This window comes from Marmota monax, unplaced genomic scaffold (genome assembly GCF_021218885.2).
Source record: "Marmota monax isolate L192 unplaced genomic scaffold, Marmota_monax_Labrador192_F-V1.1 WCK01_AAM20220418_F8-fsc00014, whole genome shotgun sequence".
In the NCBI taxonomy this organism is placed as follows: domain Eukaryota; kingdom Metazoa; phylum Chordata; class Mammalia; order Rodentia; family Sciuridae; genus Marmota; species Marmota monax.
The window spans coordinates 33,688,639-33,712,812 of NW_026695222.1; the positions used below are offsets into that span (position 1 = coordinate 33,688,639).

Genomic DNA, 24,174 nt, shown 5'->3' on the forward strand with positions numbered 1-24,174 from the left:
CAGACCCCTCTGGGAGACGCCTAGGTGCCCCCTCAGGAGGAGGGGGCCTGGGGTACAGCTTGAGAACGAAGGGTTTCTCCGAGCTCTGCAGCGATTCTGATGGGCACCCAGGCTGAGATCAGGAACGCAGCCCCATTTGACCCCCGCTCCTGGTGGTCAGTACGACTTTGAAAACTGCTCCAGAGGATCTCGGCGTGTTCTGGGGCCCGTCATTGGTATTTTACATTCTGAGGACTCTGCCGTGTCGCCAGGGCAAGAACCCCCTAACCAGGCCAAGGCTCCTGCCCGTCATCTTCTTTACCAGGGGCTTTCAGGGTGTGCCCCCCAAATCCAGGGCATGTCAGCATCCCCTGGAGACTTGCTAGACACGTAAAGGCCTCGGCCTACCCTGGACCTAAGGAACTGGAGACTTTAGAGGGCCTGGTGGCCCCTTGATGCTGCTGAGCTTTGAGAAGCAGGCTCCGTGCGGATCCAGGGTGGTCCCGCTCAGCCCTGGGCCTCAACAGTGCTCCCCATGGCCACGCTCTTTCTCTTCCTGAGCTTCGTGAACCCCAAGGGCAGTACCTGCCCCCCACCCCATTCCCTGCGCATGGAGAGAACTCTGCACCCCTCCCGTCCACCAACATTAGGGCCACAGGGAGAGATCACACCAGTCACACTCAGGCCCTCTGGATTACCTCGATCTCATTGTCCCCTGTCGGGGAGGGGTCACTGCTCCGCTTCGACCGTCCCCGGAGCTTCCCCTCCGAGGCCCGGTGTGGCCTGTCTGTGTCCCCCTCTTTTGCGGGCGTGGAGGGTCCATTGTGCGTGTTGTATTCACCTGAGCAAGACAGGGAGCGGTGGGCAGATCAGAAGCGCTGCCGGAGGTGGCTTTCAGGAAACAGCACACCTGGGGGCGGGACTGCAGAGCCGCAGCCCGGGGCAGCCCTGGAGGCCGAGACGGGAGCCGAAGCTGCTCCTCAGTCACCCACTCACAACACTCAAGGGCTTTCATTCATCCACCAACCAGCTGTGACTCAGGCGCTGGGCCACCTGGCACCTGGGGCACCAGCACTTAAAAATTCTAGCGAGGGCTGGGGACAGAGCTCAGTTGGTAGAGTGCTTGCCTTGCACACACAAGGCCCTGGGTGCAATCCCAGCACCACACACACACACACACACACACACACACACACACATACAAAAAAAATGAAAGAAAGAAAGTAAAAAGTTCTTCGAGAGGAGAGAGACCTCACCTGGATAAACAAGTCATTCTAATGTCAGGAGGGACATAGCAATCAATCAGGACTGGGCAGGGCTGCTGAGAGGTCACCCCATTACACGGGGCTCATCACAGAAGGCCTCGTGGGCGAGGGGACACCTGACCAGCCATCTGGAGGAAGTGAGGGAGAGGCCCTGGCAGAGCTCTGTTTATGGTGAACAGCTTTATGTTTACAGCTCTGTGCATCCAGAAGCCGCCTCACAGGTGGCTGGGCACCCAGGATTTCTAGTGCTGTGGTCTGGATTGGTTCATGTGTTAGGGGCTTGATCCCCAAGGCGGCCGTGTTGGGAGGCGGGGCCTAGTGGGAGGTCCTTAGTCAACTGGAGAGATCACGCTCTCAGAAGGAACTGAGGTCCTACCTGGTGGAGTGACCTCTTCCTCCTGCAGACACTTCCCCGCTTGTGAGGCCATCAGTCATGAGCCCCTCACCAGAGCTGAGCTATGCCAGCCCCATGCCCTTGAACCTCAGAACTATGAGCCAAGAAAATCTTTTTCTTTGTAAAGTGAGTCTGCCTCAGGGGTTTCATTATAGCAACAAAAACTGACTAATACCATCAACCTTAAAGACAGTCCTCCCAGGAGATTCCTCAAAAGACTAGGCATGGACCACCATATGACCCAGCTGTACCACTCCTCAGTATTTATCCTAAACAATTAAGGTCAAGGGCTGGGGATGTGGCTCAAGCGGTAGTGAGCTCGCCTGGCATGCACGCGGCGCTGGGTTCCATCCTCAGCACCATATTAAAAATAATAATAATAATAATAAGAAGAATAATAAAGATGTTGTATCCACCAAAAACTAAAAAATAAATATTAAAAAAAAAGAATTAAGATCAGCATACTGTAGCCATAAAGCAGCGTAATTCACATCAGCCCAGTGGAACAGCCTAGGTGTCCATCAATGGATGAATGGAAGTGTGGCCTACATGCACGATGGAGTTTTATTCAGCCATAAAGAAAAATGAAATGTGTCATTTGCAGGTAAATGGATGGAATTTGACAACATTATGTTAAGTGAAATTAGCCAAACTCAGAAGGTCAAGGGTCATAAGTTCTCTCTCATATGCGGGAGCCAGAGAGGAGAAAAGAACAGAGTGGGGGGATCTTGTGAAAATCAGAGGAAGTTCAACAGAGGAGAGAGACTAGTGGGAGGGAGGGAGGGGGAAATAGGGAGAGATCTGCCAAGCTGCATTGTGTGCTGTGTGAATGTGCACAAACCCACCATCACGGACGACTGTCATCACCAATAAAAATATAGGAAACAGAAAAAATAAGTCCAAACATTTCAGTTAAAAAAATAGAGGGGGGCGGCCCCCCAGAGGTAGATGGGGCCGGTGGGAAGAGCTCCCTCTGTCCTCCTGTGGGGTCTGGACCGGGGCTCGGTTACAGCAAGCCCTTTAGGCTCTGCCTGTTGAGGTTTGCTGACCTGAGAGCTACGTGACATTGTCTGTGCGGAGCGTCCAGGACGGGCCAGGCAAGGCCCGTGACGCAGCCCACAGGCCCACGCAGGTCAGCGAGAAGGGTCAGAGCAGATGGGACCTGTGGCTCTCATCAGGGTGGCCTTCAGGGTGTGGCCACGCCGAGAGGCCATTGTCCCATAGCCCCAGACCAGGCAAGCTGTTGGCTGCACGCCATCATCTCGGATTAAGTAATGAGGGGCCCAGGCTTAGGGGGGTGCTCCAACTCGCCTGCTGCACCCTGCAAGTCAGTGAGAACTTAGGCCTGTCTTTGTCACTAAAGAGTGACAGAATCGCGAACCTGCATGGAGCCTCGGGGGACCTGCCATCCCACTTTCTTACCTCACTGTTGCTTGTTAGCTCCCAAATGCATCCTGCAGACCCCTCTCTCCTGCTGCAATGGCCGGTTCTTGGACCATCTGGGGGAAATGCCTTCGTCTGAAAGCACTTGGCAACGGACTGACTCTTTTTCCTACCCTGGAAGGACGGTTTCCCCCCAAACCCAAGGGACTCGACGCTGTTTATTTAATGTCTAAAAAACTTAGCAGACTAAGGACATAATAAAAAGGATGGGATCTTGGATCGTCAAGACAACCCGGTGTTCTCCAACACCCGGGCACCTTTAGGACATAGCCTCAGAGATTCCCAAACCCTGAGCTAGCAACCCTTTGTTCAGGAGGAAGAATTTCTTCTAGACTCACAGATGCTCAAGAACAATGTCATAAGGTCCATCCTGAGTCACTTGGTCATTTAAGGTATTGGGGTTTAGAAAATAGCGGTTATCCCCATTAAAATCCATGAAAACATTATTTTTCAAGGGGTAAATGCCAGCTACCTTACGGAAGGTCTAGAATAAGGTGTGTGAAGCCTGATTAGCAGGGTTGCCTGGGGTTGGGGGAGATATAGACCTTTCTCCAACATTCCGCATGCTTGACAGCGAAGAGCCCAAGTTCAAGATCAGAGTCAACAGTCCTCAAGATAGAGCAATTCATCCCCCTTACACCTTGGGGTCACTTAACTCTCTTTCTCTCTCCCTTTTAATGTACAGGTCGAGCACTCCATATTTGAAATGCTTGGGACCAGAAGTGTTTTTCAGATTTGGGAATTTTTCAGGTTTTTGAAATATTTGATAGACTTTATAGGGTAAGCACTTCTCACCAGATGGAGCTCTGGACCTCAAAAAGTTTTAGATTTGGGGAGCATTTTGAGTCTCCTTGTGATCCTGCCTCTGGCCCTGCTCCCATGAAACCTCTGATCTGTTTCCTCCACTCTCCATTAGACTCGTCCACTAGGGTTTTAAACAAGTGGAATCCCACAGCACAGGTGCGTTCTTTTGCCGTCTGGCTTCGTTGGGTCAGCATAACTGTTCTGTTCAGGTTATGCATGTCAGCAGCTCGTCCCTGTGTGACTACACACAGTTTGTTCATCCATTCACTGTGGATGCACGTTTGGGTTGATTCCAGTTCCTGGTGGCAATAAAGCTGCTATGAATGTTTGCATATCAGTCTTTGTATGGACAGAAGCTGCTTTTCTTTTAGGAGTTCTGTGATTGCTGGGTCACATGGAAAGCCATGTTTGACGTTGTGAGACAGCGCTGAGCTGTTTGGCGCAGTGCCTGGGTCCCTTCGCCTGCCTCCTCCGTAGCTCCTGCTGTTCCACCCCACCGCCAGCCTTTGCAATGGCCAGTCTCTGTGACTAAAGCCATTCCTGGGGGTACCCAATGGTGTCTTATTATAGATCTAACGTGCCTCTCTCTAATGGCTCATGACACTCAGCATCTTGATCATGTGATTTTTTCCCCCGTTCCTAAATCTTTGGTGAAGAGTATATTCAAATTTTTTGTCCATTTGTTTACTGAAGAGTTTCCCTATTGTTGGATTCTGAGAGTTCCATATTTATTCTGGATGTCTATACTTTATCAGGTAAATTATTTTCTCCAAGACCACAGTTTGTCTTTTCATTCTTCTGTTTGAGATTTTTGTGAAGTTTAATTGATATATATATATATATATATACATATATATATACACATTTTTTTCTTTTTGCATCAAGCTTTTGGTGTTATGCACGAGAAACCTTTGTAACTCAAATCACAAAGATTTCCTTCTGTGTTTCTTGTCGAAATGGATAGTTTTTATTTAAGCCTATGATCTACTTGCCATTACTTTTTTGTCTTGTGGAGTATAGGCTGAAGTCTAGGTTTTCTGGATATAGATGTCTGTTTGGCATCTTCTATTGAGAAGATTACACTTTCTCCATTGAATTGCCTTGTTTCAAAAATCAGCTTGTGGTCAAAAATCAGTTGTGTGGGGCTGGGGCATAGCTCAGTTGGTAGAGTGCTTGCCTTGCGTGCACAAGGCCCTGGGTTCAATCCCCAGCACCACAGACACACAAAATCAGTTGTGTGTACTCATGTGGGGTTATTTCTGACTCCATGTTCTGTTTGGAACAGTTCATTGTTGGTAACTGTAGTCACCATGATGCACAAGAGCTGAACTTATTCCTCCGGTCAGGCGGAAACATTGTACCATTTGGCCAACATCTCCCTGGGATTCCATCCCGCCCCCTGATGCCTAGTCCAACAGCGTGAGGTGTTTCTGAGTTCCACGCTTTAGATTCCACATACAAGTCAGATCATGTGGCATTCTTTTTAAGTACAGATGCCTTTAGTGACTTTTCTTGTTTTATTGGACTAGCTAGAACTTTTGTATAATGTTTAATGGAAGTGGTAAGGCGGACAGCTTCATCTTGTTTTGATTTTAGGGGTAGCTGTGGGTAGTCTTAGCTGTCCAGTACTATAAGTTTAGTCTGCTGTAACCAAAAATGCCATAAGTAGGCGGCTTCAACATTAGCAATTGATCTCCCACAGTTCCAGAAGCTAAAAGTCCAAGACCAAGAGGCCAGTTTATTGATTTCCTGGTGAGGGCTTACTTCTCGGCTTGTAAACAAGGGCTTTCTTGCTGCGTCCTCATATTGGGGAGAAAGAGAGGGGGAGAGAGAGAGAGAGAGAGAGAGAGAGAGAGAGAGAGAGGATACCTTTTCTCTCTTGGTATCTCTCTCTCTCTCTCTCTCTCTCTCACCAGGGATTGAACCAAAGGGTGCTTAACCCCCCGGAGCCACACCCCCAGCCCTTTTGAGACAGGGTCTTGCTAAGTTCTTAGCGCCTCACTAAGTTGCTTAGGCTGGCTTTGAACCTGTGATCCTCATGTCTCAGCCTCCCCAGATGCTGGGGTTACAGGCGTGTGCCACCTTGCCTGGCTCTCATCTCCTCTTCTAAGGTTCTTGTCAGGGCACTAACCCCATTTCTAAGGTCCCCACCTTCATGACCTAAGCACCTCCCAAAGCCCCACCTCTCAGTGCCACCATAAGGATGACTAGAACTGCAGGGCATGGATTTTGGTGGTGGTGCTGATGGGGACAAACGTTCAGGCCATCACCCGTGCCTTCTGATTTAAAAAGGCTTTTTTTATACCCTACTTCTGGTTTGGTGTTTTCGAAGTAGATGATGGGTTTTATCCAGTGTGTTTTCTGCATTTATTGAAATAATCTTTTGCCCCTCAGTTTGTGAATGTTGCAAATTATATTGATTGAATCTCAAATTTCAGACCAACTCTGCATCCTTGGGACAGACACCACGCTTCTAAAATTCATTGTTGGACTTGATTTGCTAACATCTTGTTCAGGAATTTTATACCTGAGTTTCTGAGGCCTGATGGTGAGTAGTTTTCTCCTTTGTCTGGTTTTGATATCAGGATATTACTGACCACAGAATGTGTTGAGAATTATGGCTTCTTTTTCAATTTTCTTGAAGAATTTGTGTAGAAAGGATATTTCTTTGATAGAATCAGTGAAGGCCTCTGGACTTGGCATTTTCTTTATGATTTATTTCATTTTATTTTTGTACTGGGGATTGAACCCGGGCCTCCAGCATGATAGGCCGATGCTTTGCCACGGAGTCACACCCTCAGCTCTTGTTTATGATATTTTTTCAAAACAACAAAAAGTCAATTTATTTGACCGACACAGGCCTATTTAGGTGACCTCCTCCTGTGTGAGTTTTGGTAGTTTCTTCTTCTTTCTTTGTTTTATTGGAGCATCACAGTCACCCAGGAGACCCGGGTTCACTTGATATGACCACACACACACACACACACACACACACACACACGGAAGTCAATCTGCCTCAGTCCCTCTCCAGCTTGGTCAGTTTCATCGTGTGAGGAACGTGTCCGTTTCATGGAGATTGTCAGATTCTGGGCATGACAGTCACGTCGCATGGCTGTCCTTGGCCGATTCTTGGGACGTCACACCTTGCATTTCTTGGGTGACTTTGTACCTTCCTTTTTTCTGACATTTCCTGGTTTGGGAGCTCGTGGATTCCATTCGGATCTTCATTGTTTCCTCAGGTGGAAGACGAGGTCCTGCTGTGTGACCTTTCTTCTTTTCTGATTCAGACACTCTGCACTACAAACGTCCCTGTACCAACAGCTTTAATGATATTCCCTAAATTCAGATGAGTTGTGTTTTAATTTTCACCTGGTTCAAGTACTTTTTAATCTCCCGTTGGCCCGGGGGTCATGTGGAAGTGTGCTGTTTAGCTTCTAAGCAGCTTCGTCCACTGTTGGCATTGATGCAGCTGCCGACTCGGGTCAGCGCAGAGTGTCCTGAGGCAGGAGCGGGTGGGAGCGTCAAAACAGCATCGGCAGGTGGGTCTGTCGGTGGCAGCGTGTGAACTGCCAGCCTCTGGAGCTTGGAAGCAGCCCTCGAGGGGACCCTGGATAGTTTCCAACTGGTTTTTGTGGGAAGCGTGCCCACTCACATGCCCTTCCCTTCTGATGGACACTGGGGAGAAGAGGCCAGGGACCTGAGTCGGAGCTGACAACTATTGATGTCATTAGGGTTTATGGGAGCTTGTTAGACCCACGGTAAAATCCAACTCACCCACTTATTGTTGGACCTTAGACCGAAGGATCAGTGAAGGACAGGGGAATACCAAAAGAGGAATTCAGAGAGACACAATGTCACTTACTTCTGACGGGGAACAAAGATAACCTTGCAGCATAACCCAAATTCTTGGAAAGGGAGTCTTTAGAGTCCTCTTTGTCCTGGAATCATGGATACATAGTAGCATCTAATTAATTTTTCCTTCTGTCCTTCCTCTCTTCCCTGATTTCTCATCAGTTTTTTTCCGTTGTTGAAACCATATGGCAGAGGTCACATTCAAGGTGTCTGAAGATAATCCAAGGTTATGAAGAAGGAAAGTTTGTCATACTTCCTGTTCTCCAAAGAAAACAATTTAGAAGTTGCTGACTAGGTTCTATGCATGTGCTAAATACTCTGGAGTGAGAACACAATGACCAAATCAATGCTCAAGCCTCGCACGTCCTTAAAACTTGACTTAAAAATGCTTGTCCACCTTGTCTGCGACTCAACAAAGCAGGGATAAGCACCCCCCCCCATACACTCTGCCCCCTGTGGGCGGAACGTTCTGGGTTGAATCCAAAGCCGCACTGAGCACCTCAGCTGTTCCTTTTCTGTTCTTTCCCCTGAGTCTGTACTCACGAAGGTCCACACGCCCTCAAGCTAGGCTGGCTTCCGCGAAGCCCCAGAACGTTGGTGGCTTTCAGAGGAGAAGACAAGGGATCTTCATTCAGACTTTACTGCTGCCACTTAATGCTGACGAGCCCAGGACACCTCGTAGACGGGAAGACGCACACGGAGCACGTCCAGGGAATGAATGCAAGACTCCGCAGGCCGCTGGGCGGCCTTGAGTTTGCCCCCAGGCTCTGTGATCACCAAGGGCCAGGACGTGGACTCTGCCGCACGCTCTTCACCAGCGATGGGCAGCGCGGCCGGGAGCAGTTGTTCTTGGGTGCCCAGTGCGTCCTCTGCTTATGTGCTCTGGGTTTCTTTGGAAACCCCCTTTCCCTCATCTCAGCTGACCCCAACTGTAGCTCCAGCTGTGGACGTGAGACCCGGGGTGCAGCTCCATGCCACCCGCCACAGAGATGGGTCTGGGGATGGACAGGTGACCGAGTCCAGACCAGCGGGAGCTTTTCAGGGACAGCTGCGATTGCAGGCAGGACTGAGCCCTGTGTGGTGGGAGGAGCCTGCTTGCAGAGCCTGGCTAACATAGAGGTGGCCTAAAACTGTTGTGCCCCTGGGGGAGAATGCCTGGGGACTGCGGGAAGTGTTCCACAGTCCTGAGACCCAGCAGTCAGTGTCCAAGCCCCTCTTGGAGACAGAACCACCCCTTGAAGGCCTCTGCGCCTCTGCTCTCAGATGAGCTGCAGGTAACAGGGTCTCAAAATTCAGGGCCAATGAACAGCATGAGCCCTGACTTGGGACCAAGAGGTCTGGGTTCAAATCCCAGGGCCACCAAGCGCTAGCCAGTCGCTCCCGACTCTGATCGTCATCATTTTTATCTGGGAAAGGGGCCTAGGTAATATGAAACCTGCTTTTGTGAGAATTATGGCTTCCTTATCATGTTGTTAAATATGTATTTGTGTGATTATTTGATTACTTTCTACAAAGACCAAGTCTACACTGCCTGGAAAGTCAGCAGGTGCTTCATAAATACTTGTTAATAAGTATATAAATAGAGAAGACCAGCAGGTATGCCCTTGGCTCAAAATGGATGGCAGTAATACCAGTCTCCCTGCCTTTTGGAGCACAGTTCAGACTCCAGGGCCGACGTGGGCAGGTGGGTAAAGGATCTCAGGTAAGCTGCCGGCTCTGGAATCCTCGCACCCTTCCTAAATGCACCAGGTGGGCTTAGTTTCGACCAAACACTGCTCCTTGGGACTGTGGCTAGGCCAGCAGAGCTTTCAAAAGAAGCCAGAAGTGAGGGTTTTTAGGTAAACATTTCTACTTTTGGACTTGGATGCACACACACACACACACACACACACGGAAAGGCCACAACACATCTGGGGGTGGATTTAGCCCTGGGGTAACCAGTTCATTACAACTGAACCACATCTGGGCCCCTCTTCCATGTAGGAGCTCAGACCACACAGTCACGAGTGACCCCCGAAGGTGACTCTGCGTACGTACCAGCCAGGGACTCAGAACTCTGGTTGGGGACGTTGTGCGGTGCCTCCTGGAGGACGTAGGTGGACGTGGACAGGGGCGAAGGGCAGAGGCTGCCGGCTGGGACGTAGGGAGCGCTGTAGGACGAGCTGTAATACTGGGGGTACTGGCTCTGGGGGAAGCTGGGGTAGGAAGGATAGTCCTGGGGAGAGAGAAAAGCCCAGCCCGGCATGAGCAGGGGGCCTCCTGGGCTGCGCCCCCCACCCCCGGGCCCAGAACTGTCCCACACGAGGGTGAAGGCTCTCCAAGGGCGGGGGTGTCCTCACTGCGGTTTCCCAGGAGCGAGTCTAGGACAAGGACCAGCGCCAGTAGCACATTTGGAAGGGGAAGGAGACCCCAGGAGGGGAGGGGGGTGAGCACAAAGGGAAGGGAGGGCAGCCTGGTCAGCTTCCTCAGTGGGCGCTGAGCTGACCCGCGCTGGGCATCCCGGGGGCCTGGGCTGGGGCTGGGGGTTACACCCCACTTCACCCCCTTCGAGCTCTGCTCCAGGGGTGACACCCCGGCACTTCCTGCCTGCCCTGTGCACTAGAAAAACTCCCAGGGACAGGGACGCAGGGATGGGCAGTTGGAGGTGACCCTGAAGGACAAGCTGTGGCCTCGACAGTCATGTTGGCCGCTGTTGCGTCCCCAGCACTGGGGACAGTGCCTGGCACACACCATAACTCAGTGAGGTGAATGAACAATGAAGGCCACTTGTACCCAGGAGCCCAGGTCACTTTGGGGCTCCTGAGAGAAAGGTGCAATGTAACAGTCCCTGGAAGCGTAAGGGATCCAGAATGTTCTTTGAGGGCGTCACGGAGACCAAGTCGATGATGTCGATCCCCTTTGGTCAAGTTCATCTGTCCAACTCTCCCAGAGTCACCGTTTCACACGGTTGGTCCCACCGTCCCCATGACCAGTGCTCCTCCCTGCAGGGGACTCTCAGGGAGGTCAGCGTCCTGGGCTCCAGCCCAGATCTACTGAGTCAGAACTTCCAGGGAGCCTGTGTTCTTGAGAAGGTCTTATGGTGACAGGGACAAATGCCTGGGTCCCTAATCATACCTACAGAAGTTCTGTGGCACTGACGAGTGTCTTATCTCTGTATGCACGGAGTCCACAAGCACACGTGGAATGATGTTTGTGTTTTCCAAGTTTCAGTGACTCAGCTATTTCATCTCACTGAAGAAGAAATGGTACCTTCCTCATGGGTCCAGAGGCCCATCTGCCCTGGCACAATTTTAAAACTAGTCTGAAAGCACCTTCGTCTCTTGTTTAGAAATAACTGGAGACACACAGGCGGGGAGTGCCGACGGCACCGGCTCTGAGCCCTTCGGCAGGAGAATTCCCTAGGAACTCCCGAAGTGAACCGGAGGCTCTCAATACCAGCTGGCACCTGGTTAAACCAGGATTTTTGAAGCACCTACTATGTGCAGGGCTTTTAGCCTTGGGGATGCAGAGGTGAGCAGGCTATGCCGCCCCTTTGGGAGGCCGTGGCCTGGTGAGAAACACCTGCCCCTCACTCCTAGACGCAGCAGGTGTGGGGGGGCGGGGACGGGGCAAGAGTGAACATTTACCCCCAGGATATCCTGGAAATCTTCAAAAAGATCTTTCCAGTGGCCTCTTGCCCAATCGGCCCCTGTGGTCTGCAAACCTGGGGACTCAGAGGAAGGAGTTCTGGTGGACACCATGTGGAGTGGGCTCTCTGGACCCCCGGATTTGAGGGGAACTTAGAAAATAGCCGTGTGGGCCGCGCTGACCTGGTGCACCCCGAATCCCGCTGCGTTGGTCAGCCCGTTTGTTCCTTGGTAGAGGCCGGCCGTACCTGCAGGAGGAGACGGGGTACAGATTAGGCTTCTCATAATCAGAGAGAGAGGTGGAGGAGAAGCACGTGGTGGCCAGGTGGGTCTTGGAGGTCTAAGGCTGGGGCAGGATCAGAGCCTCCATTACCAAATCTCTCTGAAGACAAATCACGTCCTTCTGCAGGGGACACTGGGGACAGAAATGAGACACTGCACACAACACTGATTCTCTTGACCCTCGAGGTTTGTGTTCTTATGTTATTTATTTTACAAATTCTTGTCAAATGACCCAATATTCACCATCTCAGCCATTTTAAAGTGTGCAGCTGGGCGGCGTGATAGACGCCGTGCGATCCTGGCGTCCGTCTCTAGGACCTTTTCCAACTTGTAAAGTCGGAACTCTCTGCACTGATCAGCCCCCCACCCCTGCCATGCTGCTTCCTGACGTCTGACTAGGCCAGGAACCTCGTCCAAGCGGACCCCACAGTGTTCATGACGGGCTCATTTCACAGGGCACAGTGTCTTCAAAGCTCATCCAATGATGTGGCCTGAGTTAGATTTCCTTCTCTTTTCAGGATAAAGAACATTCCACCATGCGCATAGACCATAGTTCACTTATTTAATCATCTGTCGATGGACATTTGAGTCATTTACAACTTTTGCCCTTGGATAACGCGGCTATGAGCACGTGTAGAGGTGTCTCTTGGAGACCCTACCTTCGATTCTTTTGAATATATACCCAGAAATGCAATTGCTGGGTCTAGGGTAGGTCTGCTTTTGATTTTGTCTTCCATAGATTGTCCCACTCCACGTTCCCACCACCAGTGCACGAGGTTCCAGTTCCTCATCTTTACCAAAATTTATTTATTATCATTTTAGAGTAGCCATCTCCATGAGTGTGAGGAGGTAATGATTTTGTCCTGAATAAATAAATGAGATGACGTTACCTCTCTGAGCTTTAGTTTCCCCATCTACGAAATGGGAATAAAATGTACCACTATTACTAGAAAGTGCTCTTCAGTGGATAAGTAAAAGGATTCACGAGTGGGGTAGTGTTTAAGACGGGGTGGTCAGGGAAGGAGAATCTGAGATGACATTTGAGCTGAGACATGATTGATAAGAAGAGGCCAGGAATGGAAATATCTCAGGAGGAAGAATATTCATAAGTACTGAATGCAAAGGCCCTGTGGTAGGTGGGCATTAACTTGGAAGGCCAGAGAAATGGGAAAAGGGCTGATGGGGCAGGAGCCTGCAGCGAGAAGGGAGTGACCCAGCAGTGACCTGTGTGTGTCAGGCACCATGCTGAGCTCTTCATGGGGAAAGAGAGACATAGAAAGGTCCAGTGCCTGGCCAAGGCCACAGAGGTAGGGGTGACAGCAGCTGGGAGAGGCTCCCAGGCAGTCTGGCTGGGGTCTGTTCTCAGCATTCTACACATGGCCTCTGTTGCATTTTAAAAAACTTATTAGGGTCTAATTTATACACTATAAAATCCCACCACTGTGTCTGTTTGACGATGTTTAAAGCACTGGTGGAATTGTGCAACTGTCTCCATGATCTAGTTTCAAAGCATCTGTTACCCCAAGGTTCACTTCTGCCTGTTCACAGCTAGTCCCCAGCCCCAGCATCAAGCTGCCCCGGAACTGTTTCTGATTCTCTAAAGAACTTTCTGGAAATTCATGTAAATGTGATGGTAGAATACATGTCTGCACCATTCACCCAGCGGGGGCTTAGTTCTCATCAATGTTACAGCCAGTGTCTGAGGTTCACTCTTTTTTTTATCGCTGAATAGTTTTCCGTGGCGCATGTGTACAGCGTCTAATGTTTAACTGTCATGGATGATGGAACAATAAACATCTGTGTACCAGGCTGTGTGTGTGTGTGCATGTGTGTGTGCGCGCGTGTGTGTATGTGTGTGTGTGTGTGTGGTGTGTATGTGTGTATGTGTGTTCATGTGTGTGTGTGCATGTGTGTGTGAGTGTGTGAGTGGACTGTGGAGTTATGTGGTAAGTGTATGTTGGACATTGAAATAAGTGGCCACATTGTTTCCCAGAGTGTCTGGTCATTTTGCGGCCCTACTACCCAGGCACGAGGGTTCCCGTTTCCAGGGTCTCCAGCCTCTGTATTCGGTCTTTTTGGTTGGAGCCATTTCAGTAGGTGCCTAGTGGAATCTCATGGTGACTTTAAGTACCATTTCTCTAATGACTAATGATGTTGGATGATTTCCACGTGCTCATTAGCCACCCAGGTGTTTTCTCTGGTGAAATGTCCACTCACAGCTTTTACCTAGCTGGGCACAGTGTGCACACCCGTGATCCCAGGTTTTAGGAGGCTGAGGCGGAACTCAGTCCCCAAGTCTGAGACTAGCCTGCGCAACAGAGTGAGACTCCACCTAAAAAAACCTTTTGCCCATTTTTTTGAAAAGTTAGACTTGTCCTCTTATGAGTTATATGAATTCTTTAAATATTGTGGAGACAAGTTCTTTATCAGATGATTCATAAAGTTATCTCCTAGCCTGCAGTTTATCTTTTTCAGCTTTTAATAATGTCTTTTGAACAACAAAAGTTTTTAAGTTCTCAGTTGTTTCTTTTCAAGTCTCTTTTTACAGAAGTAGCTCTGACATTTAGGTCCATGATCTAACCTAAGTGAATCTTGATGTGAGCATTCCCATGAGCTGATGGGCAGAGGACAGATGGACACTTAAATGAACTGCAACCACATCATGTAAGAAGTTCCCACGAGCTGTTTTTTCTGTGGTGGCTGGAATGGACTCCAGGGGTCTTTTCCAGGGACAGGTCAGGAGCAGGTAGAGGACAGACAGTAGGGAGCCATGAACACCTCCAGGAATGTCCAGGGTGACAGATCATAAGGAACAGAAGGGCTCAACCTGCTCTGCATTAGCATCTCCCAAGGAACCAAGCCAAGCCGACACCTCTCTGGAGAGGTCTAATGCACAGCAGGGTTGGGAATCAGGAGTTGATGCTAGATCCTCTCATCCACATGGGAAGGCCGAGGCCCCAAAGGGAAGGCAAGTGGCCCAGAGCTGTGACTCAGAGCCTTGGTAGCAGAGACGGGCGGGAGCCGGCCTCCTGCCTTTCCTCGGCAGCACATAGAAGCACGAGTCCCACAGGGCACCGGACCACGAGTTCCTTCCTCATTCAGCTGGGACTGCTGAGCGCCATCTGCACAAGCCCTGAACCAGGCGTTCGCACCACGTGCCACTTCACTGTCACACCAACCCCGGGAGGGCACAGTCACCAGCCCCAGTTCTATTCAGAGAAAGGAGGGCTGTGGAGCAGGACTTGCCAAGGTCCCATTCACCTGTGAGGGTGGGATCCACTGTTTCTTCACGCGAACACAATGCGGCCCAGGGCAAGGCCATCCAAAGACAGCGGCTCCGCTCCTGGCCCATGGAGGCCAGAAGGAAGGGGCGCACGCTTCTCACGAGCTTAAGGAAAGAGCCGTCAACCCGAGTTCTACAGCCAGAGGACATGTCCTTCAGGGTGAAGGAGCTGCCAGGCACCCTCAAGTAAGAACAATGGAGAGAAGCTGACCTCCCGGAAAGTTCTTGAAACAGACAGGAAGTTAGTTCAGACAGATTTAAGGAGTCAGAACATGGTGATAAGTCCTGCAGGACGGCTCCCCTCTGTGGGCTCGCCTGGCCACTCACATATAGTTGGCTCATCGGCTCCAGTTTGCTGCCAAATCACCGGAAGTTTCAGCCGCGCCTTGTAACTGTACCAAGGACCGCCATCGGTCCACAGGCACACCTCTAAACGGACCTTACCCCATACTGCAACGTGCTGGGTGCTGGGAGGAAGCCGAGAGGCTCTTGGGGACCGTTTTCCCAGGGAGTTTTAGGGCACAAACAAGGTCCTGAAAGCTGACTGGGGAAGAGGTGGGATCAGGGAAGGCTTCCTGGAGGGAATGACAGCCAAACCCACCTCCAGAGGACGAAGAGGGGCCAGCTGGGTGGGGAGCTGCCCAGACTGGGAACCCTGCCATGCCCGGGCCTTCTCTGCTGACTGTCACCTCCATCTGCTGGGCTACGGCAGATGGACATCAGGGACATTTTGAGCCTGTTGTGGTGGAGAACCTTACCTGGTTGATTGAATTCCCTGAGTTTTAAGTAAAAGCTGACTTTCGGCCCCTGGCTCAGTAAAACTCTCTGAAGGGGACACTCACTCATTCACTCCCTCCTGCCAACCATCGTGTGTTTCCTGGTGAGTCCCCAGGGTCACCACGTGGCAGCCACTGTCCTAGATATGGGGTGGCACCTGACATACGGAGAGGAGACAGACAACAAGCAGGAGAGCAGATCCGCGAGGAGCGAGGATCAGTCCAGACAGACCACAAGGCAGCGATGGCCAAGCACAGGCTGCTGTGCCCTGCTGACCCGCCCACGCCACAGGGCGCCCCACGTCCAGAGAGAAATACAGAAACTGGGGCAAGGACCAGACACCTCTAGAGTAACCCACAGAGGAACGATAGGTCTGCCAAATCTAATAACAACAAATCAAATTGCATTTTTTGGATTTTGTTTTAAAATAATCTAAAAAATTAAAATAGTTCCAAATTTCCCATTTCTCAACCTGTTTTCCATTACTGCCAGCCTTCTCCAGGGATCGTTGTTGTTGTTGTTGTTTTGTACCAGGGACTGAACTCGGGGACACTCGACCACTGAGCCATGTCCCCAGCCCTATTCTGTATTTTATTGAGAGACAGCGTCTCACTGAGTTGCTTAGTGCCTCGCTTTTACTGAGGCTGGCTTTGAACCCACCATCCTCCTGCCTCAGCCTCCCGAGCTGCTGGGATTATAGGCCTGCACCATGGCGCCCAGCTCCAGGGATCATTTTAGACATTTTTTCTCCCTAACAATCCCTCCTTTCATGAAAATTTAAGATTCAAGTTATACTATTCGTCTGATTAGGTACCGTGCGTGCATTTGTGCTTTAGATAGAACTGCGTAGACTGTAGTCCCTTCAGGAACCGCGGTCTCCCTGGCGGGGTGGGGGTGGTTATTGCCTCCACCGAGAGCACGTCCTGGTGACTAGTTTTGACTGTACTTTGTGCTAAATGAGGGGAGAGCCGGGTCCTCCACTTCAGTGAGAGCGAGGAGCACCGGGGGACATTGCCTGGCGGTGGTCTCGGCACCCTAGTGGTGGCCGCGGTGCTGGGGCATGATGCCCGGGGGTGGGGTGGGGTCTCCTTGGGTGCCGCTGCCCACCCTCCAAGGAGGTACTTGTTGCTCAGTTTACAGAGCCTCAGTGCTGGAGACCCTGGGACTCAGCCCAGGGCGCCAGAGCTGGACACTGCGGCCCCCGCCCCGCTCGGTGGCCGGAATCAATGTAGAAAAGGGAAGAAAAGAAGGAGAGAGAGTGGGTGGGAAGGAGAAGAAAGGGGGCCTGGGAGTGGGGCGTGTAGGACTCCACGGGAAACCGCAGGCCGATTCCTTCAAAAGTCCCCCTTAGAGTCCCCAGAATCACCCAGAAGACTGAAAACACCGTCACAGCAGCCTAAGCCGGAAACGACCCGCGTGACCGCTGACAGAAGATGACAAATGAGACGGGGCTCGGGGCCACCCCGAATCCCAGGATCTAGAACCCAAGCGCCCACGTGTGACACTTTGAGAGCCACACCACGCAGGTGGGCAGCCCCTGGCCATGCGGACCGGTGGCCTCACACACTCACTCAGACGGGTCGAGCTCCGTGGCTGAGGTGAGTGTGACACGACAGATCTCAGCTCAGACGGGTCCCTCCCAGGTGTCTCATTATGCGTGTGACAATATTTCCAAAATCTACGAAAAATCTAAATCCAAAGCGTTTCTGTCCCCAGCACTCTGGATAAGGGACACCCATCCTGCGTCTCCAGACAATGGAACATCATCCAGGTACCAAGAGGAGCGAGCGACACTGGCCACGGCGCAGACGACTCTTGGGCTACGGGCCCAGGGGTAGCCAATGCGAAGCCCCACGGAGTGACCCCCTTTAACCTGAACACTTGAGTGGACACTCCCCAGGGACCACAGGTGGGGCTGCCAGGGCTGGGGAGGGCGGTCAGGAGGACGGGTGCAGACTCTCCTTTTGGGGTGATAAAGTGTCCTGGAGCTACCCAGAGGGTGGTCACCTCTCACTGGGAAGGTAGCTGATGCCGTAAAGTGGCTGCTTTTATGTCCTGGGAATTTTATCAATTTAAAACCTGAACCAACCTGGGCCCCCGCTGCCTCCCCACGTGGGGTCTCCAGGCCTGCAGCAAAGGGAGGCGCAGAGGGGCACAGGAGGCCGGTGCCCTCCTCGGCCTGCTGGCTGCATGCGAGACCCAGGGGAGACAGCACCTGAGTCCGCAGGACCCTTGCAGCCCAGCCTGAGGCCAGGGGACAGTTCCCCACTCTTCCGTGCCAGCCCTTCCCACCTCTCCCTGTCTCCATAGAAGGCTCCTCCTGGCGGGGGACACAGGGCCTGGCGCTCTGGGCTGGATGGACCCCCTCTGAGACCACCAGTTCTTTCCCAGGGAGCTGCTTGAAACTTGCATGAGATTCCGGATCTTTCAAAATATTGGTTTGAAAAGATTGTCCCTCCCTGGTCCTGGGGACACACGGTGCATAGGCTGGGACACGAGTGTGTCACCTGCCCTGCTCCTGGCACATGACCCTGAGCCCTCCTGTGTTCCTGACGCCTGGAGGTGACCACATGAAAGAGCGGGTACCGCTCGAGACTGAGGGTGCCTCCCTGGTCCCCGAGGTGCCATCCAAGAGGCCACTTGGGAGTGGACGGCTGAATTCCAGGTCCCGGCGTGCGTGGTGCCTCAGATCAAAAGTCCCACCTGCGGGGACATGTTTCACGGAGGCAGCTGTGTCTGGGAATCTCTGCCCCGGGGCTTCTCTGCTGAGGAAACCCTCCCGGTGGCCCAGGTGGTCCCTGAAGCCCTCCTCGGTCCTCTACCAGCTATTTCTGCATTCCGTGACCGCGTGTGGCAGGGTCAGCAGGCTGAGGCCGAGGGGCCAAGGCCAGCGGGTCAGGGCGGTGCTTCCCGGTGGTGTCACTGGCTGGGGACTCCTCCTCGCGGGCCGTCCCCTCGTGGGCTGCAGACCCTGGGCTGGGCTTCAGGGTGGTGGCAGGAGAAGAGGCACAGATCGTCCTAGCTCCTGTGTCCCAGGGCGTGGGCCCCAGCGCCTGGGAGGGGAGGGCACGGGCAAGGCTGCCGACCAACCGTCCAGCCCTGTGGGAACGGAGGCCAGTGACACGCGGTCAGCACACTGTCACGCCACAGGCAATTCTCTGGGCGAGTCAACCACTCCACACCTGGCGGCCACGAGGAGACCGCTGACCCAGGGATACCTAGTGGCCGCAGAGGCCCAGCAGACAGGAACCCTGCGTGCCCCCCCCAGTGCCCAGGAGGAACTGCAGAGGGGGAGGGGGTGAAGGGGCGCCAGAGAGGTGGGTCGGACGGGCGGGCGGGGTCAGAGTGAGCAGGAGCTGGGCCCTTCCACCCTGCACCCAGGAGGCCTCTCAGGCCAGCAGGAGACGGGAGGGAGGGAGGGAGGGAGGACAGACACGGTGCAGACACTGTGATCAGTGGCTTCAGTGTTGGGGAGCAAGAGGGAGTGGTGGGGACTGGCTCCGCCTAAGCATCAGTAGTTGGTGGCAGACACCATTTGGCTGCCCAACAGGCGTCACCAATCCCTTTGTCCTTCGCTTCTCCTTACAGAGGGCAACAGAGACAGCTTGCTTTCCTGGCCTAGTGTTTTCCTGTCCTCCCTGTACCTGGCTCCTCCCCTGAATCATGAGAGGATGTGGTGGTTGGAGTTACAGCAGCCATCTTGGGACATGAGGCCGTGAGCATAAAAGCTTAAAGCCCCACATGCTGAGGCTGAGGCATGGAAAGATGAAAAGAAACCGGTCTTCAAAGATGTGATGAGCTGCGGAGCTAACCCTGGGGACCAGATGGACACTAAACGTGATTATGGTTTCAGGCGATGTCAGTTGGGCTTTTTAAGTAAACTGCCCAGGGCATTCCTAAGGATTCAACGCTCTCGGCTCCTGCCGGGCTCTGCCATGGGGGCGTGTGGACCCATGTGGCCAGAGCGCCTGACTTTCCACAAGACAGAAATCTGGATTTGTATGAGAGCCGTCTCAGTTTTTTTAAATGCAGGCAACAAACACAAATGAGTTGGACCCCAAACAAAACCAAACGAAACCAACCACAGCACATTTGCAGGGTGGGCGTGGCTTAAGGCTTCCAGTTTGTGACCCCCCAGGGGACAGAACAGTGAGAGTCCTCTGCCCGCAGGTGGCCAAGACACAGCCAGGAAGAGCTCCTGACCTGATCAGAAGCAGCCTGGGCCCCAGCGGTGGGGGCCCCGTGAGCTCTGGCCCCACAAACACGTCAGCGTCAGGTCAGAGTCCAGAGCTGGGCCCGGAATTCTGGAGCCCTGGGGAAGGGTCCCAAAGACCAGGATGAGGCTGGCCTCCCCGGAGAGTGGAGGCTGGGAGTAACTTAGTGCTGACGGCGTGGACCTGGGCTTGCAGGCTGAGGCTCAGACCGACTGCACCAGGGATTGGCGATGTCCCTGTAACTGTGCGTCCCCCCAGGTCAGGGACCCTGTGTGGACAGCCGCCACAGCCAGCCCATCCCACCCTGCCGCCCACCCTGTGGTGCGAATGAGAAGTTAATTCAGTGTGTGGCACTTTTTCCACGTCAGTCCCACCCAGGTCTCCTCTTTTCGTCGCTGGTTTCCTCTCACCCTCCGTCCCTCCACTGGCAAGAATTCTGGTGTCTGATGTGTATTAGTTTGTTTGTCATAGAATGAAATACCTGAGGTCGGCTGACTTTACAAAGAAAAGAGGTTTATGTAGCTGCCATGAAAGTTCACTAGGAAACAGCTTCCTGAGCTGAGAAAGGGAAGAAAAGACAAAAGGCTTGCGGAGGTCCCAGACCTGAGCCTGAAAGCCCAAGACCAGGCTGCCACTGACCTGGCCCTGGTGAGGCCCTCAGGACAGATGGCTTCATGGCAGCAGTGAGGGGTCACGTCTCCATGCGGGAGGCCGACACAGGGTGGGACCCGCTGCTTGTGTCACCACAGCCCTCCCGGGAGAGCTGACCTCAGCAGCCCCTGAGAACTACCTTAAGTCCTCCTGAAGCGGAGCCCCCAGGGTCTGGTGACCCTCTGCCCTCGGGTCCTGTGTCTTCAGGGTCCACCCTGGGGACAAAGCTGTCAACACATGGATCCTCCTGGGGACAAACCACATCCAAACGGTGACAGACGCAGTCTCTGTTTGTATCGCTCCTGGGAAACCTGCGCTCGCATTCTGGGTCAGGGTCGATCCCTGTGAAGCCCGGGTGCCCATTTCACGTGGCCTCTGGGTTTTCCACCTGCGTTAAGTGGCCGAGGCCCTCTGTGCTGCTGTGTCCCCTCGTCTGCTGTCGGGCCCTGTCTTCACGAGCCTCCCGCTCACCCCCGGAGGATGCCAGGGTGGCCTCCTGCTCTCCGGCCACAGGCTGCAGTGACCCTCCTCCTTACGGTCCCTCCTCTGTGTGAGCACCTGCAGGACGGCCTGCTCCTTCTGCCATCCCTGGCAGGACACAGGTGACCACAGGTGACGCCTCCTCTGTGGTCCTCATCCACATTTGGCTCCTGGTGACTCTGAACACCCTTCTGACGTCCTCCTCTTTTTAGTGAGGTGGTGACACTTACGATGGCAGTCCCTTCGCTGGCCCGAGCCCAGCTCTAACGGAATCCAGCCCCGGGGAGCCTTCGCTCTTCCCGGGGATGTCGCTGGGCGTCCTGGCTCCGCGCATTACACACGGTCTTCTTGAGGCCGATCAGTTTACCGCATTGTCTGTCACCCTCGTGGGGACCCAGGAAGCAGGTCCTCCCGGGAAGCCATGGAGCAGGGTTCCCGGCCCCACCCCGCAGCCCAGGGGCTCGGCCAGCAGCCGGGCGGCTTCCTGGGTCACCTGGGTCACCTCCCGGATCTGCTCACGAGGCCTGGGTCCCCCCCCAGCCCCACAAACAGCAGCAAAACAACCGATTCCCCAGAGCAAAGGGACCTCTGTGTGGGTCCACGGGGACAGCCAGGGGCGCACTCTTCCCCTAACTAACTGATGCCGCCATTAAAATACGTTAAAACACAAGTGTGGGTCTAGGGTGGTCAAGGACGGTGGAGGGGTGACCTAGAAGGAGTGGACACCAAACGGTCGGCAGATGACACCAAAATGGGAAAGCAGAAGCAGGACGAGGGGGCCCGGAGGACACCCTGCGCCCGGGGCTCCGTCCCAGGCCGGGTTCAGGAAGGGACGGGCGCAGCCTCCGGGGCCTGTGGCTGGGTTCTTTCCTTTACCCAGAATGCAGTGGGGCGGGGAGCGGGAGCTGGGAGGTGGGCCACCTCCTCCACAGCCCTCGTCGTCCCCTGCCTTCGCTTCCCTCCATCCCATCAACTTTGGCTGAGGGCCTACTACGCGCCCAGCAGGCAGCGCCTGAGAGTGCTGGTGCTGACTTCCTGGATGTCAGAGCCCGGAGGAGCCGAGAATCCACGCGGGATGGACGTGTTGGCCCGTGTTTGAGTATTAATGACCACCCGTGGAGACGTCACAAGTGGGCCAGGGATCGCGAGTTCAAAGCAGCCTCAGCCACTGCGAGGCCCTCAGCAGCTCAGGGAGACCCTGTCTCTAATAAAACACAACACAGGGCTGGGGCTGGGGCCCAGGGGTCAAGGGCCCCCGAGTTCAACCCCGGGGACCAAAAAGCATCCAGGGAAGGTTGAAAAAGAAGCCCCTGTGGGGCCCAGACCCCAGCACCGAGTGGAAACAAAGCTTCGCGATTGGCCCTCAGCTCTGGGGTCAACAGGGACAAGGTGGCCCGTGTGCCGGGGAGGGAGGTGTCCTGGCGGTCTTGCTGAGGCTGAAGTGTCTCGACGTCCTGCCGTCTTGAAAGCCCCCAGGGCCACGTGGGGCCTGCGCCTCTGACCTGGGCTCGCTGCGGGCAGCCCGCATCTGGGTTTGATCAAGCCGGTTGTAGATGTCACAGTGGCCTCACTCACAGGTAGCGTAAAGCATATTTAACTGGCCATAAAACAGCCCACATTCCTGAGAAGCCGATTCAGAGGGCGGCCCTGTCACCGTGTCTCTGCCACACGAGTCGGTGTGATGCCGGGTGGGGGGCCCAGGAGCCACGGGCTGCAGGGGACAAGCTGTATCCACAGCCAGCCCCAAGCAGGGCCCACGGCAGGCTGGTGAGGCTACTCCTGCCACCCAAGGGACAGAACATGCATATCTGTTGGTTCCTTAGAGACGCGGATGCCAGAAACTGGCCCCACACGGCCATGTTGTCCTGTGGTTCACCAGGGAGCATCGAGCGTCTCAGGGGGACGGGCTCCCTCCAGCCCCAGACGTCACCAAGGAACCCCTCAGTGACCCGCAGGTCCAGCCAGGCGGAGGGGTCCAACACGCTGCGGGTGATGTCGGTGGGGACCTGGGCTCGACGCCGCCCACCCCGCAGGCTGCTGCTCCAAGTCAGGGACAAGGGACCTCCCGGGCCCTCTCCTGGTCCCCTGCTCCTCCCAGCTCAGGTTACCCGGCTGTGACGGTCCTTTCTTTGGTGGCCCTACAGGGGCACCGCTATCTCCTTCTACCCAACCAGGCTCCAGGGAGCTGTCCTCCTGTCCCCTGGCAAGGCCCAGTTCCCAGGAGAGTAGGAGGTTCCTAAGAAATGACAATAAGAGAGCAGCTGTTTGTCTTGGCACTATTTCCACCTGCAGCACAGCCCTGGGCACGGGGCAGATGTCCAGCGCCCACTTACTGAAGGAAGAAGTGAAGGAGAGAATGAGCTGATACCGTCACCAAGTGCCGAGCAGCTGGCCTGAGCCAGGCACTGTGGGCCCTGGCTGCTTCACCTAGTCCACCCTCCATTCCACAAGGACATCAGCAGGGCAAGGTGAGGCAGGAGACCGTCAATCACTTCACTGACGCTCCTGAGCACCTACTGTGCGCCTTCACCATTTCCTGAGCACCTACTGTGCGCCTTCACCATTTCCTGAGCACCTACTGTGCGCCTTCACCATTTCCTGAGCACCTACTGTGTGCCAGTCTGCCCAAGTCCTGGGGGGCCACAGGAGTGGACAGAACCATGAGGAGCCCTGCTCAGTGGAGTGGACACCCTGGTCCCGGGGCTGGAGGGGAATGTGAGGGACCGTCTCCCGTGGTGAGAGGGGCTGGGCCATCAGGGGCAACGAAGGGCCTGTGGGATTGTCGGGGTACAGTGGGGTTGTCCACATCTGATTCAAGATTCCCAGGACACGAGAACTTGGAGGCAACTGGCGACCTCTAACTGTGGGGCTGTGGGCAGCAGAGCTGGGGCCTGGAGCCAGGCGGTCACCCTGGGCTGGCCGGTCTGCACCTCCATTTTGTCCAACCTGCTCTCCTTTCTACCCCGGAGACTTCTGAGCAGCTTCAGTGGGAGTTTGGCTCCATGTAGCTGCAGGCCTCTCTAGGGAGGAGGGGACACAGGTGTCCCCGACACGGCACGAGCTCCTGCTCCCAGCCGCAGGCGCCTGGTTGGTTTGGACGGTGATGGGGATGCCAGTCACATGC

The 24,174-nt window shown here is 53.9% G+C and overlaps 1 protein-coding gene across 1 annotated transcript in view; it reads right to left on the reverse strand.

The window, feature by feature from the left end:
• Positions 1–24,174, reverse strand: part of Eya2 (EYA transcriptional coactivator and phosphatase 2) — a 190,326-nt gene that overhangs the window by 63,902 nt on the left and 102,250 nt on the right. Inside the window, exons 6-8 of the mRNA XM_046433563.1 lie at positions 11,547–11,611; positions 9,775–9,952; positions 678–820 (exon numbers count right to left, since the gene is read on the reverse strand). Of these exons, the coding sequence (XP_046289519.1) occupies positions 678–820; positions 9,775–9,952; positions 11,547–11,611 (386 nt within the window). The remainder of the gene's footprint in view (positions 1–677; positions 821–9,774; positions 9,953–11,546; positions 11,612–24,174) is intronic.